This window comes from Danaus plexippus (assembly GCF_018135715.1).
Source record: "Danaus plexippus chromosome 22 unlocalized genomic scaffold, MEX_DaPlex mxdp_33, whole genome shotgun sequence".
Taxonomy (NCBI): Eukaryota; Metazoa; Arthropoda; class Insecta; order Lepidoptera; family Nymphalidae; genus Danaus; species Danaus plexippus.
In genome coordinates, this window is record NW_026869856.1 from 284308 (window position 1) to 301223 (window position 16916).

General features: G+C 33.1%; 3 protein-coding genes and 1 non-coding gene across 6 annotated transcripts in view; 1 reads left to right on the top strand and 3 right to left on the bottom strand.

Moving 5' to 3' along the window:
- Window positions 1-1445, bottom strand: LOC116773504 (uncharacterized). Its single transcript, XM_032665967.2, has 2 exons — window positions 1106-1445; window positions 1-788 (listed from the first exon to the last, which is right to left on the bottom strand). The coding sequence occupies exons 1-2, from the start codon at window positions 1165-1167 to the stop codon at window positions 377-379; spliced, it is 474 nt and encodes a 157-aa protein (XP_032521858.2). The 5' UTR covers window positions 1168-1445; the 3' UTR covers window positions 1-376.
- On the top strand, window positions 1421-15961 carry LOC116773503 (electron transfer flavoprotein beta subunit lysine methyltransferase-like). 3 transcript variants are annotated; one of them, XM_061528842.1, is made up of 6 exons: window positions 1421-1500; window positions 9143-9342; window positions 14298-14428; window positions 14875-15062; window positions 15144-15289; window positions 15859-15961. In XM_061528842.1, exons 2-6 carry the CDS (start codon window positions 9164-9166, stop codon window positions 15896-15898), a joined length of 684 nt encoding a protein of 227 aa, XP_061384826.1. In that variant the 5' UTR covers window positions 1421-1500; window positions 9143-9163; the 3' UTR covers window positions 15899-15961. The 3 variants fall into 3 exon arrangements, with proteins under 3 accessions (XP_061384826.1, XP_061384825.1, XP_061384827.1); XM_061528841.1 differs by having other exon boundaries at window positions 1430-1500; window positions 9137-9342; XM_061528843.1 differs by having other exon boundaries at window positions 1440-1500; window positions 9152-9342.
- On the bottom strand, window positions 14765-14836 carry Trnaa-ugc (transfer RNA alanine (anticodon UGC)). The gene has a single exon. It is a non-coding gene; the product is annotated as a tRNA-Ala (tRNA).
- Window positions 15955-16916, bottom strand: part of LOC116773605 (LHFPL tetraspan subfamily member 3 protein) — a 15667-nt gene continuing 14705 nt past the window's right edge. The window contains exon 3 of the mRNA XM_032666087.2: window positions 15955-16710. Within this exon, the coding sequence (XP_032521978.1) occupies window positions 16517-16710 (194 nt within the window). The 3' untranslated portion in view covers window positions 15955-16516. The remainder of the gene's footprint in view (window positions 16711-16916) is intronic.

The window sequence follows — 16916 nt, forward strand, 5'->3', positions numbered from 1 at the left end:
TTGTATTATAAGATACATTTATTGTAAGAAATGTAGAAATGTACAAAACATTGAACCACAGACTACAGTAGACTAATCATTGGACATTTGCTTGTCAGTATTAATAAGTAAAGAGTTCTGAAGTTCAGACAGTTGTAGGAGCTAGTGACATATACATACAAAGCGTTCTACGGTGACTTTGATCACACACTACTTCATATACAGAGCTCAACGTCTTCTAGGAAACAGATGACGTGGAGATTGTTTGACAACTTTTGTTTATTACAAAAAACAAGCCTTTCGGGCAGACAGAGTTCAACAATCCATCACAAACTACGAGAGAGGACGTCTCGTGCGCAGTCCAGTCACAGAGTGTGTCCAGAGGACCCCGGGCTGCTCACTTGTCCGGCAGACGGACCAGGGGCGGCGCCGAGCGCTCCTCGCACAGAGACACCAGGCTCCGCTCGTTGGGAGAGAGAGGGGCGGCGGCGCTGTCGCTGAAGGGGTCCGCGTACGGCGAGTGGACCACCACACAGCCCACCGACGAAGAACACTCGACGCCCAGGAGACGCTTCAGCTTACGCTCCGAGTCCACCTCCAAAACGTGGATGTCGTGCTCTATACAAAAGGCTCGCAGCAGCACGTCCAGCATGTGAGTGGCGCTGTCTCCGGGGGGCGCGCCGCAGGTCACCACGAATAGGGCTTCGCCCTTGGCGGACAGGTGGCGCACGGCGGCCGGCAACCCCACGGTGAGGCGGCGCTCGCATAGGGCCGAGAGCAGAACGGAGGCCATGCACTGGCCCGCGGAGCTACACGGACGAAAACTTGCATTAGATACTGTTCAATGGGCTTAATGGTAGTATAGAGACGATTGATCGAAGAGTATTCTAAAGTCATCACAGATAATTAAATCAAGATACATATCCCGTGTTATTTATAAACTATGGTAAAAACAATTTACTGTGTTAACTAATTCAGATCAAGCGATTTTTAATTATAATCAATAATATAATCATTCATCTTTGTTGACAAAGATTATGAAATATAGACACTAATTTTAGAAAATGACATATTCATTAAAAATAAACAGTAATTATAGCGACAGGAGCGCAAAAAAAATGCTCACCTTTTGGCGGCAACTCCGCTGAAAGACTCCGTTGTCATAGCAACCACTGAATCTTTACACATCTTGCTGGGTTTTCTGACACTTTTCAACTTGTCCCTAATTTTGAAATAAAATTTCAATTCAAATCCAATTTCCGCATGAACTTCACACTAATCTTTGAAGAGTTGAAAACTTATCAGCACTACAGTTATTATGTACACACGATTTATGTAACAAAACTGTCACGATCTTGGTATCGGTAAGCGTTACACCACCTACAACGTTTATTATAAACTGAAGTAGACTGACGTAGTTTTGTCAATTTATACAGTAGGTGACGCGTGCGCGAGGTGTTGTCAGTGTGTGCGTGACAGGCGCTTGGATCGGAAGGAGATTCCTTGAAATTCGTTTCTGTAGTGAGTCAGTTTGTTATCACACTTATAATAATCTTATCTGTAGTTTATATTTTATAGCTGTGTGTGTAAATACTTAACATAGCAGGTTGCCGCAACGTGTTAGCCAAATGCTTATTTCACCCGTCCCCCCTGCCGCTCGTAACCGTTTGTGTACGTAAGCTACACATATTTAAGTGTGTGTGGCGTCCGACGCTTTGGAATTCCCGCTCGACAACGCGGGAAATATTTGTTGCATTTTATTTGTTGGGTTTTTGAACGGATACCACTTTTTCTCAATTTTTTTATTAATTTTGTCGCTTTGGAACATATTATATTATATATTTATATTCTTAAAATAGCGTTTTTGTTACGCGACAGATGTTATTAAATAAAACAAACAGTCGACCTATCATTGTAAATATTCTTATCTGTACATTTAGAGAGCAGTCGTTGCTCATTAGGTTATTAACACATAGAATAATAATATTTTAAAGATTTTTTTCATCAGTATAATATAAACCTGCCTTTTTTTTACGTACATCCGGTGAGAATTTGTTTCCTTTCTTTGTTGCTGTAAACCTAATCATTTGCAAACATAGCAAAATATTCTCTTATAAACGACACGGTTCTTATATAATCATAGAAAGTGATTCTATTTAATTAAAATTTAATTTCGGACTTTTTTATATCTATCTACTAACGTTCTACTTTTTCTTTTTTTCTATTTTTTTTTTCTTTTCTGCTCTCCTACTATTGACGTCATATTACGTCTATGGTAATACAGTGTAAACAATTAATCTATCATGATTAGAAAAAAAAAATACTAAAAATTATATTAAGAATAAGAATTAATTTAAAAATACTTTTTCATTAAACTGCAACATAAAATCTTCCCATAAAAAAAGTAGTTACTTCTATCAAGAGGTCATATATGTAATTTTTTTTAATATTTATTCTGTTTTGTTATTGATTGTGACAACGTTGGATTTTCTGGAATATTAGTAACCTAAAGTAAATAAGTAGTAATAGTTTCCGATGAATGTTTACTGCGAGTAGCGAGACCTTCACCTCGCCTTACAGATGATTATAAATTTTTTATCGTTGTACAGATTATATTACAAATATATGTACTTATAAAATAATAATTATTAATATTATTACATTATAGTCAATATTTTTCATATCAAGTACATATTACATAGCATTAATTCGTTGTAAAAGTTGTCATTTAATTTTAAAATTTATTTGACAATTAATAAATTTTGTTGTGAGTTATGCAGATTTAAAAAATAAATAAATTGTGACGTATTTCTGAAGGTTACGTTTTATTTACAAATATAATAATGATTGATAATAATAAAAACATGGGAAAATGAAACGAAATATTATGTCAACAGTATTTGTACAAAGTATAAACACATTGATTAAAATACTAGAAACAATTAATTATTTAATAATAAAAGGAAATAAAAATCATTATATCAACTATAATTTTATGTATATTATGTATTATAATATTGGTGAAGTCGTCAAGGTCTCGATACTTTTAATTCGCTCGTCAGCCGAAGGTCGCTCCAAATCGTCCCTGACCGAGTTCAAAGAACTACTTGACTCACAACAGCACATCGAAAGTGGTGTACTCATTGATCGATGACAAAAAAAATATAATATAATACAACCATACTATCATAAAACAATCAATTAATACAAGAAACGATGAGAAAAGAGTTTGAAAACAAAACTACATACGGAGCGTTGATCGTATGTCATTCATTAATCTTCTCACATTAAACCATTAAGGTTATTAAAACAAAGTTAGACAAAACATACATACTTAACAATACACGCAGGAAACAATTTTTTTTTTTTTGTATAACTTTAAAAAACGCCCTCATCGAAAAGTATTCTTCCAAACAAATCTAAAAATAGAATTAATTAGCATCTGGGAACTTCCCGATATTATTAGAAGGAGGATGTTGAAACAGTTTGTTAAAGTTTGGGTATTTTATATTGACATCCAATGATGTTATGTCAATTGATCCGCGTCTGTTGATGCGAGATTAGTTAAGGAAAATATTGTTGAGGTACCAACATTACGATTGTTCAAACTTATGTAGATGGACTAAGTCTTTAATTATAAAAAATAACACTTGTTTTACTGTATTATATTGGTGAAAAATACAAAAAAAAGGCAAAACACGTACCTATATATATTTGGTCACTTGACTCTTGAAGTATGTTCTAAGTGCTACAAGACAATATCATAACTATTGGGAAATGTATAAATAATGACTACTGAATGAAATAACTTATAATATATTAGTAAACAAAAATTTAAACAGATCTCACAGCAAGTAGAACGTTAAAAAGCTATTAGGTCCGTGTGTTGACATCTGGTCTCTGTACGTGCACACTCTCAGGAGTTAGGAGTGCACGTGTGAGGAGAGACGAGCACAGTCACGTGGTGTCTGTTACACAGTGTATACAGTGACGTCACAGTTCAACAACAGTACATTGGTGGCACACGACTACAACTATACTATACATTGCGTGTACATATTCTACTATACTACTTCCTTGTTAAATAAAAACGTAGGTCAACTCACAACTGTATGACATGAATAATATTAATTATAAAGTGGTCATATCTTAAGGCCGGTAACAAAGCCCCTCTCACTTATAACGGTTTTGTAAAAAACGTCTTGTTTAACTGAAGCATTTCAACTGTACTTAACTTATGTCTTATAGGTACTTTAATACAATCCGTTCGTATGCAGCGTGACTCCTGATAAGGCGGCTGTTTCTGATTACCCTGATTATAACAAAATAGGGAAAACTGACATTTATTGTTCTGGAAAAAGTATTACATAGTAAATGCGATAGAGGCCCTTTAAAAGTACACCTGGGTCGCAAGTCCCAGGCACTGTTGAAGCTCCTCTCCCTGCCACGCGATGGACCCGACACCCGCACGGTGACTCCATTGAACTATACGAAGTTTCGTCACTATACGAGTATATTGCAGGTTTAAGCTGTCACGGACAAGTCCCCACCTGCATTATATACAAGATTTAACCTGCAGCTGTGAGCTGAACAAGTCCGTTCCTGCATTCATCCCGTCAGACGAGGGTCATGCGCAGCAACATTACTGTCACATGATCATTGTTTTATCGTTTGATAACTCGCGGAATGTTTTTTAGATAATTTAAAATAATTTACATATACTAAGTCAAGTGGAACATTATAAATTGAGAGCAAATACTCTATATATATATATTTGATATTGATATGTAATATTTAGTATATAAAAAGTTATAGCGGAAAAAATGTGTAAGTTATAATTATTGAAAATCTTAAAGGATTTATTTTAGTTCGGCAAGTCGGCTTGTAGAGTTCGGCTTTAACACAAACATAATAAGACTAACAGGAAAAAATTAAGAAATATCGACATCATGTATGAAGGATTATATGAGAGTGGAAAAAATTTGGAAAGTAGCTCAGTGGCAGGAGATAAGACAAACAGTCACATGAACACAGAAGATCAGATAACGTGTGCTATAAAGTGTATTTACCTCACGCTACAGACTACTCGGTCGCATAAACACGCGCCAGAGTCCAGACTATAGAACAATAATAAAATATACAGAAAGTATGTTTGTATACATTTATATGAATGACATTTATACGCTTGGAGTCGAGCATTCTTAACACGCGAGTGCATCGTGAAACTGAGAAGGCTATACATATGTACTAAGTCACATTATACTATTAACGCAAAACATCAGACTATCTGCTTAGTTTAACCATATAAATTAATGGCACGCGCTTAGTACGAGTATGTTTATTCATTATTCATTTTGCATCGTCACACTGCTGACTACACACGGAGCTTTAACAGTATTTCATTCGTAAATCTTTGTACTTACTTTATTATAAGGAGAAACGGGAACCGCTTCACGTGCGAGTATGTGCCGCTGTGCCTAAACTTGTGCTAAATATACTTAATTTTCTTTAGACTCTATTCCGAATTCTGATTGGTTAATATTCTGGGTGTGTTGTAGTATCTATTTATAAATTGTTACGTTTCCATGACCTTTGTTATCTGTGTTAAGACAAACGGAATATTCCGAAGGCTTCGTCAATACTTCCGAGTGTTTCATCATGTGCCGATGCAGCCTATTCCACGCTTCACATGCTAAATTCGTCAGTTATCTTTGTATGTGGGTCATATTAAAGTTATCATTTTATCAGTCAAACATTATCATTCGCTATCCATTAAATTTAACCGGCGCGGCGCGGCGGTTACAATCCAACGATGGACGACCACGAAAAAGATTCCTACGCAGCTACCTATATAAATGTGCATGTTCATAGTTTAGTGGTCGCACTTGTTCATATTTCAAGCATATATTACTTCAACTTCTTCCAATTAATAAGCGATAATATTTGATAAGTTCTAAATATAGTTTACAGGACATTCATGTTGTAACGTTTTCTAAAGTATTATTTAAACAGTCGTATCAGAACCCCCTTCTGTTCAGTCGGTTGAATATAACCGAAATCATTAACAGTGTTGGTGAATATGAAGCTCGTGCCACAAGGACAGATGCATTGTTTGATTATTTTACTTTGCAGTAATTCACATCTCGTCCGCCCGTGATCACGGTTGCTGCAAAGTAATCGAAACTTTGGGAGTATGGGGTTAAAATATTAAAAAAACGCGTAGTAATACAAAAATATTAGTTTCATTTAAATGAATACTCGCGATAGTCTGAGATCTCATTATCATACGACTATAACTACATACAAACATTACTCTAAAACAGTGGGTCCCAACCGGTGGTTTTGTTGATACGAAATACATTGAGTTTTTTAATCAAGTTTATTTTCTTAGTCACGCGCTTTATTTTTCTTTTACATCATGGTCCCATGCGGACAACAAAGAATACAAAGTGGTCCCTAGTCAAGAAAAAGTTGGGAACCACTGCTCTGGAATCTGTACAATTTTTTTTTACCATAATATAATATTGTTAAATTTATTATTTAATGTAAGAAAATACAACATAATAATTATTATAAGAACAGTCGTTTCTTTAAACTACCATCAATATATACTGAATGAAGACATCTCAATATGAGCCTGTTGGAATGTAGTTAAAATATTTTATAAGAAAAAGCTAGATTTAAATACATATTTCAAATAAAACAATTCATTAAATTAAATTAAAATTATTAAATAAGTAAATTCATAATAACATTTATTTACTGTACATATTAACATTTAACAAACTATTGTATTTCATAAAGAAAAGCCATACAACAAAAAACACTTATCTCGTCTATGTATTTCGCCAAACTGTTTTCACTATACCCAGAACTTTTCGCTTGAAGGTCTGTCCCTTGTTGGTGTCTGACTTGAGAACTGACTTGCCTTAGTGAAGGGCTATGTTTTATAGGTCTTACCCACACCACTCGATATTCAAGATGTTTACTTTTTCATTGTTACAAAGTATATATTGAAAATATACATTTTATAAATAACTAAATAATATAAAAATAATAATAGCAATGTTTTGGTAAATGGTATTTAAAGGTATACTAAACACTTTTGACACGTTACTGGCGACGAACCGCTTTTGTACCTTAGTCTTACTCTTACTCTTTAATAATAATTCCTTCAGTATTAAATCAGATAATATTTTAAATACAATAAATATATTTTTAAGTGTTATTTATACATATAACAGTTATATAACAAGGCTGATTTCCATATAATTGTATACTAAACACTGGTTTGATATATTATTGACGACGTAACACTTTTGTAAGTCTTACCCTCACTATTCGTTTATTAATCTTTAAATGATAATTTATATAAAAATAGTATCTTCAATAAACATTGTATAAATATAGAACAGTATCCTAACAAGTGCGTCATATATAGTAACCAGATTTCCTCTCAGCGTCACGAGCTGGGCGTTTATCAACTAATTTGTTGTCATATATAGCTATTTTAATGTACACTCATAATTTAGATTTGGTTAAAAATATATTTTGTGTTCGTGTTAATAGCGTTAATATGCTTTTTTTTCATATTATATTTGATTTGTTCATTATTACGTCATGTAATGTTAGTAAAACTGGCTTAACCTATTGCGTTCATACAAAATGATTAAAATTTTAATAGTTTAATTATATTAATATTGTTAACCATATTGCATTGTATTAATTAACTGTCTTCTTGCTGGTATGTTTTCAACGATGCGTCTGTTACACCGTACGATAACACAAGGATATGAACAAATCGTTTATATACTGTAGTGTTCGGTGTGACAGCAGCCTCTACATAGTATTTTTTCGTCATCAATACGTATGTCAGTGAATGCTTCAATATTAATGTTCGTTGTTTAAATGTTTCTTATCTATAGTACTTTATGTTCCACAGTGAATGGTAATAAGGTTATGATATTTTTTATTTAGTTTTGTAAGCTTCGTACTATTTAGTTTTGTACTGTAACATTTTAGCGATTGGCTTAAAGTACGCAAAATCCAAATTTATCGTTCAGATACTTCGAGACTATTTTTTTTCAAGTCAGTACCTTTAACTACAAGTCGTAACACTACCAGCGGATAGTTACGTGTTTTTCACGACCCTACAATGAATCTATCATGTACTTATATTTATGAATGAAATACTTTAAACTCTCCATCGGTAGTTTTCGATGAAGACCCGTGTTAAGGCTATTGATATTATGATCTATGTCTCCGTTTTCCGGAGATGAATCAACGATCTAATGTTTTCAAATTATCATGTTAAGATACACAAATACAAAAGCGAGCGATGAAAACTAAGAATTTTATTAAAAAATAGAATAAAAATATAATGAAATTTTAATAAAACGGTAAAGTTATCATTGTGTACGTTGTGTTACGTTGAATATGTTTTAATTACGTTCGGTTCTCAACGGGTCTACGTCAATGTATAAACGCGGTATTGTTTATTGATTCTACGTTATTTATGATTTTTGCGTCAAAAGTTTAAATACGCGCATTATTATAACAGTGGCTCTAAAATAGACATCATATGAAAGAGATTAATCATAGTTTACTCTGAATATCAATTAATTACGTTAAAAAAATATTGTTCCGTAGTTATTAAAATTATAATTAAACATACACTGTATCTCGAAATTAATATTATTTTTTTTCTGTTTGTATTTGAAGTATTCAATATACATATTTTAAAAACTGTATTTTTTTCTTTTCAATCGCAATTTGTACGTTAAAAAAATAAATTTTTGGAATAAAATATAACGAAAAGTAACTATATATATATATATTGTAGTTTTCTATAAATGGTATAATTTTAAATATAAGAAGTTATTTATTAATTTATAAAAAGATTTTTGTTAAATATTTTATACAATAATATTTCTTGTATATTTTATCCTAGACAGGAGTCTATGAAGGACATTTAGATGGAATAGACTCGATAATGGAGGACTAGTAACCAGTGATAGTTTCTTACAAATAAGTCAAAGTTGATGAAAAGAAATAGCAGAAAATATTGTTTATATCCTAGTATTAAGTAACAACATTCAACAATCAAAACACTGAGTTACTTCGGCACTGTTATCAGTGACTTTAAGTTTTGTTTCAGTTTAAGGTATTCCAGAATCTTCCATCGATGATGCTGAAGTTTAAGACACTCTTCCTCCAGCACACGGCGCTTACAAGAAATCATTTGACCCCCGAAATATTACTGCGTCTCGTGACTCCGGGGTGTCCTCTCTGGAGTTCCAGGGACAGTCCATTCGAGGATCCTTTCTGGGCGTTTTACTGGCCGGGGGGACAGGCGACTGCCAGGTACGATATCACATACAGCAACCGAAATTAGATTATCCAGGAAATAGATATTATTCTTCATCAGCTGTTAAGTAAGAATGTTCAGAAACCAATGTACCTTATTATTAAATTACGTATTTCTAACGTTAACTTCTGATTTCCGATAACACACAAGACGAACGTGTCCTGTGCGCGTTGCCTCGTGTCATAATAAAACTATCAGTAACAAATTTTACAATTATTTTTCCGAAAAAAAAAAAATAAGTTACTAATAATGTATCTATATATATCCTAACTATCAGCTGTTATATATATATACGTCTGTCTGTGAAATTATAATTTGCCATAACTATAATATTGTAGTAAACAAGAAAGACATTATCTTTATGAACTTTTCTCGTCACAGCCGAATGTGTCAATGATGGTCATGAAGCGAGCGCGATGAGGAAAACTATATTTTAGAATCAGTTACGAGCTGATTTTCCATAACAACGCATATAACCTGTGTCGAGGGAAATAACTCGGTCCTAGCTCAAATCGATTTGCGTCAAAATATTAGCAATTTATATTACATGCTTGTATTCCTTGAACTGTTGTAATTATGTCGATTTATCACAAGCTGCTGTATACAAGAGCTTGGTGGGAGTGGCTCTAGGATTGATAATAACATATTATTCTATATTAATAGGAATTTGTATTGTAGTAAAGATATCCAATAACGAGTGCAAGTCGGGCCGAGCGAGTGTTACTTTCTGTGATATATGTACTTTGTAGGTACATACAGACAAATGTTCCAACATATATATATTATATATATATATATATCGGATTTTATTATAAATTCATTGTTTTAAAGAGAGGACGCCAGCCTCGCTGACGTCACTAATGTCACTTGTTTCAGTAAGTTCCAGATATTTTAAAATGAAACTTCAATTCTTCTAAATGTTCTTGTATTTCTCGAAGGTTCTTTATGCTCCGCACTCGCTGAACTCTGCAGTCCCCTGTCGTGCGTCCAGACGTCATATTTAAACCAGAATTCAAACATAGTTCTATTCTCTTTGATTTCGTTTTACTTTTAACAATAGTAACGACGACCAATAAGGTGTTATAATAATTGGTGCCAGTTATTTTCATGTTGCATCCGTCGTTGAAGCTGCTTGCGCCGATATATATATATATATATATAATTCTTCTGTATGTGTGTCACTGAGCTCCTAAACGGCTAGACCGATATGAATGTTTTTTTTGTACGCATCTGTGTTTCGCCTCACAATAGTTTACTAACTAGCCCGGCAGATGGCACTGATTCCGATTGTAGGTTATTTAAGTTTACAAGGCTGCAACGTTAATTACTGTATGTATTGTTTAAACACACTTTATACATGTCTATTTGCTTTTCACGCGGCCGAAGTCGCGGGCGATGTTTATATTTTAATATTTATAACACACATTGATCCGTTGAAATTTAATCCCATACACGGATGGTTTCCACCGCGTTTGTACAGCATCCCGAACGAGCAGTTCCAAGAAAGAAATCTCTTCGGTTGTAGTTAAGTCGATTTATTTATTAATGTCACGAGCTCACAAACAATAATGACCCTTCGACTCAAAGTATTAAGAGACAATATTCAATGAGTTAACCGATGACTCATGCTGGAGGGATTCTACGCTTCCATTCATAGCTGACTTGAAATTTTAGTTTTTTAAATTAACTTGAGAATATTCATTGAATAGAAATAAAATGCGTTTTTGTATTGAAGAAGAAATATTCAATGTCTGTACAAATAAATAAAATAAAAGTCGGGTGTCTGATAAGTAGTATTACATTATACATTCATTAATATCTATTTTTAAATTTTTGTTTGTTTGCCTGTTCGTTCCGAGTCATCTTTGAAACGGCTGAAGGAACTGGATTCTGACAGGACTCACTTGCAAATAGATAATGTGAAGCGGAACTTAAATTAATACTAGTTTTTTTATTGATACAAATAATGAAAAAGAAATAAGATAATAAAGTTTTAATCTGTTTTCGTCTGATCTTTATACTATTTATAAATAAACACGTCTCGAATTTAATAATGTGAGGTCATGACTATAGATAAATGTCTGAACTCCTGAAAAAATACTTTGACGCCTTAGAGAGAGAGAGATGGAAGATAGAAGCCTTAGGGAGACAAGGAGAGGAGATGTGAGTCATCAGGGACCGAAGGTTTCAGGAAACAGAATGAGTCATGATGAAGATTCAGTATGAGGAACTTTTATATTGAGATTTGAGATACAAATTGTTTAATTGACTTGTTTAAAACATTGTACCTTTACCTATTCTATCAGAAATAATTTTCTTCTATACAATCGACTCCGACACTTCAAGGTTTGGAAAACTTGGCATTAAATTTACAAATTATACGAAAATAGAGCTTTGTATAATGTAGTATGTATAATTGTATAACATAATATGTGCTGAGGAGAGAAGTATAAAAATAATTTAATACTGCGACGAATGAGATAAAACGAAGTTTATTGTAGTCGCTGTCAATGCAAAATAATGATGTACTTTATCAGTTCAAATGTATGTTTGTACGTGTGTATAAATATTCCAAACTAGTTCACCTACCTCTATAAAACCTCTCCTTCAGTCTCCGATCAGAATTCAGGATCAAGATTAAGACAGTAATATTAAAATAACATTTGAATACCCAACTTCATATATCGACCTTATTTATAACATGGAATAAATACATTTATTTTAATAAGTATTTATATGATAAACTATTATTTCATCTGTATCTTAAGTCATAGTTCAGCCAAGTGTGTGACCTCCGACCTCTCTTTGACCCGTCCATGCACAGTCCTCCACGTCGTCTTTATGACCACTCACTGCACATACTTATCTATTTATCTCCATGCAATGTACACCGCGTGTTTATTTTCATAGGACTCGTTTCCGAAGTTCAAATGTCAACGATTTTATTCACTACCAACCTCAGGACACGAGCTGTTACGTATATTCTTATATTTTTGAACCCTTTAATGTTGTAAAACTTGTCTCGTATATACATAAGTTGGTACCCCTGAGCCGGATCAGAAGTGAGTCATCCTCCTGAGGGAATTACGGATGAGTCACACAGACCCCCTACGACATAACTTCAATACTATTGTGTAGAATATAATTTATCATAGTGTATTGTCTATGACACGTATGTTTTATATAAATTATTCTTACAATAATGATCTTCTAATTTTTAAAAGTTAGTTTAGTTCAACTGGAGCTGGACTCGAAACTAATTATAGTTAATAATAAAAAAATAGTAGTTACATTGACATTGTAACTTACAGATATAAATGAGTCAAAGTATAAAGGAATTCATTACCCGCGTCGTCTTTGAAAACGGTCACAAAATGACATATCATGAAACAGAGTTTGCCTCATAATAAACACTTGAATATAATCTGTGACTTAAAGGAAGATCAAAAGATCTGTGAAGTATATAATAGATAAATATCAAATAAAAATCAATAAAACACAGTACTTTAAATCTTATACTTGCTTTTTGATTTTAAAACAACGGACCTTTTAAATAAAATGACCTCTAATTTCTTCATGGCTGCTATTAGTGAATTGTTCTGATCTCCAAACTTTTCTATATACTATAAATATAATCAAAGTATAATTGCGATATTTATAATTAATTAATCACATGTGTTTAATGTCGAGCGTCTAACAGGTCCGCCATCTTGACGTCCACGTCTACAAAACCACGCGTCCGTCTGATGTAACGTATGATGAAACAATATCAATATTTTATTACAATACTTTCACAATATTTCTCTCATTTAACTATATTATTACAATATATATTCAGTTTTAATTTTTTTTATTTGTTATGGCTTCGTTAAAAATCTATAATAAAAGTGTCACCAGGTACTTATAATTTGAGTTTGAGACGAGTTGTTTTAGTGAAAAAGAATAATAAAAACAAAGTATCTGTGTTGTAATCATTTTAAAACTTTCGTCCTTCATAGCCTAAGAATTTGAATATTGTTCTAAAACTAAATAACACAGGTTCATTTCGTCTAATGACGTCGTTCCTTAACAGTGGTATTTAAGTTTTTTTCGAATATCAAACCTGGTAGTAATTGTTTAGGGACTTTTTAATAAAACGATGGCAACACTATTTTAGACAATAAATTTTAACATTATTTTTGTGCACAATTTGTGTGTATCATATTAATAAAAATAATATGAGACGAAATATACTGTTACGGCTTCTTAAACAATACATGTGTTTGCCATTTACATTTTTAATAAAATCTTTAATAATACCTAGTTACTTGTAAGATTCATATTAATTCAGACTTTATCGAAAAGTTTATTTGATTAAACCAAAAAATGTTTTAGAATTGAATATTAAGTAAGGAATCTGAAACATTCAAAACTGCGGAAAATCAACCACAAGTGCTGTCATCTATGGCGCTGCACAGTTTAATACAAAAGCTAAGAGATGGAGCCACTAGCCAAATATAAATTGTTTAACAGATTAATGGCTTCTTAAACAAAAATATTTCAACTTTCACTATTAATTTCAAAAAAATGTTTAAGATTTGAGGGTTCTAATTTATAAAGGTACAATTTTCTTTTTGAAAGTTCTTAGACAAGTACAAGAAGTTTCATTTATGTTCTTCGTGTCTCATATAGGTGGCGCTCTTGGCGAAAATTATTGTATACGTTATAACTTTTATAGTTGATTCTTATAAAGAAGAATCATTAACTATTTATATCGCAAACACAGTATATACAGACAGAATTAAGATAAAAAATAATGTAAGGTAACACTGAAGCGTGAAAATCATTTTCATGTTCTGTATTCTGTAGTTTTAGATGAAAAGACTGTTATCAAATAAGAATTCATACATAGAAATAATTATCAAGCTGAATCACGTCCTTTGTAATTGCATAATACGCTATTTCTTTGTAGATACATCCTCGACAACCCTCTGACAATAAAAGACCGTCGTGTGTTAGACGTCGGCAGCGGATGTGGCGCCGGGGCGATAGCGGCGGCGCTCGTCGGAACTAAACGAGTCCTAGCGAATGACATAGACCCGGGTAAATATTAAATAAAAGGATTCTCTAACAGTTATAATAAAAGAGTTACTCAATATGATAAATACTTGTTCAATGTTAATGATTAGGGTTACGATAGTACTGAGGAAGAAAAAACTACGAACATATTAAAAATTTTATTGAAGGGATTAATTGCAAATAAATTTGTTATTTCGATAGCCTCAGGACGATTTAAATATATAAAACGTAAAAAAGTATCATAATATATTGTTAATAGATTTTCTTGAGAAAATAATGGAAAGACATTTTTAATTGAATATGAATTAAAATAATAATTATAATAAGCGATAGAGAAACGGCAAAAGAGTAAAAAAAAGTTGGAGATGCCGGGGATCGAACCCGGGGCCTTTCACATGCAAAGCGAACGCTCTACCACTGAGCTACATCCCCTGTTACATAGCGAGATAAAATAATGAACTAATTTACAGTTGCTGTTATGGCCATTAAAATCAACGCCGAATTAAACAACGTTGAAGTACAAACAGATACAAACAACTACATCGGAACGGAGTGTGAAGAGTTTGATGCCATTTTAATAGGAGACATGTTTTACGACGAAGATTTCGGCAATATGTTGTTCGGGTGGCTAAGAGACCTCGCGAGCCAGGACAAACTGGTAAAATAATCACTCGGGATAACAATACTATAATTATTCCCTAAGTTATTCATATGTATCCTTGTTTGATATTCTCACTAGATACTAGTTGGTGACCCGGGGAGACACGGACTAACTCAAAAAAGATTGTCTCAAATGACATTACTCGCTCAGTACAAAATGGCGCCGGAGAACTGTGAAGAAAACAATGGATTCACTCACACGAGCGTGTGGAGAATTAATAAACAGTAAAAAATATATAAATATGAGATTCTGTTAGATTTTAAAATGAGCAGTCCGACCCAGCCGTGGGCACGGTCAGTGAATTAAATTGTAATAGGAAACTTAGTTTTGGTTTATACAAGGTGTTCTGTCTGCAGACATAGTATGTCCCAACTATAAGTTCTGTCTGAAAGATACTACTTCTGTCCTAGCGTGTTCTCACCACAAGTGTGAGGCTCAAACTCCAGAGAGATAGTTTAGCCTACATTGATACTTAAAGTTTTGTGAACACACCTTGTCCTAAGGGTACTGTTCGATGTACATATTTGTAAATATTGGATCACGTTTAGTGATAGGGGCTTAGACAATAGTATGTATATTGTAAGTCTTCCTTTACACAAAAAGTAATAAAAGCTATACTTTAAAATTTAATTAAATAAACTCATATTAATTTCGGGATATTTTTTCATGTATAGTTCATTGACCTCAGAGCGTGTTGTGAGACTATTCATTAGTTTCAGATAACTTAAAAGTCACTACTGACATTTAAATTTCTGTATATAATTATTTTTTAATATAAAAACATGTTCATTAGAATCCTTTGGTGGGTGTTCAGTTTGTTACCGCACGGCTAGGTTTGTACGAACTACCGACAACAGCGCAGAGGAATTATGAAAGAAATAAACTAAAGTCACAAAGGAAGTAATTTTATTTAAATTATTCAGTATCAATATCGAGATTACAAGTTCAAGGCACAAGTTCCGTCGTTGTACAACCCGTTCACTAGCCTAGACTACTTCTATACTTACAATCATTTTATTATATTTACAATACATATTAAATTCATATTTGTTATTTTACACTCGTTAAGTATATTTATCAGTGAAACTTACCAAAGTACAGCATATATTGTATTCCCATATATATAGTTTCTTATCGACTAACAATAACATGACATTAAATTCGAATATGTTAGAAAATATTTTATGTCTATACAAAAAAATGTACAATATTGTTAAATATGTGAGTAAGTTTAAATTTAATATTTGCACATTTAGCGAGAGGTGGCGGCATCTAGCGAAAGATGACAAACTTTGTTGTTATATTTCTTATAAAGGCTGCCATCTAGCGGACACTGTCGGACGTTGTAATGGAAATTGAACTCATATAGTACATTGCCATCTACCGGGGATATATTGACACTTATGTTACATAAAAAGCGCCCTCTAGCGATCTTTAGTATAAACTGTTCATCATAGCTGATAGTTGTGCATAGTATTAGCGTATAATCCATGCTTGGAGCGAGCTGTTCGTCCTGAGTAGTGTGAGTACGTGTCCATGTCCATGGGAGCGTGAGGGTGCATCAACAGTACGGGCTGGAGGGCGAGGGACTTGCGGGAACCGGACACGGAAGTCGCGTCTGTGACGTATGCGTTGTTCACTTCACCTGAAACGTTACGTTGAAACGAATATGAGAATTGAAACAATAATAGCAATATGACTTTGGATATTAGAATAGTTTGCTATGAAGTGGTCGGGTTACCGGGATACGTAAAATTGTTTTATTAACTTTAATTTATAAATACCAAGCTGGTTTTAGTCTTCAGTTACCTTCACTTCTGATACTAAAGATATAATATTAAAAATTATTTT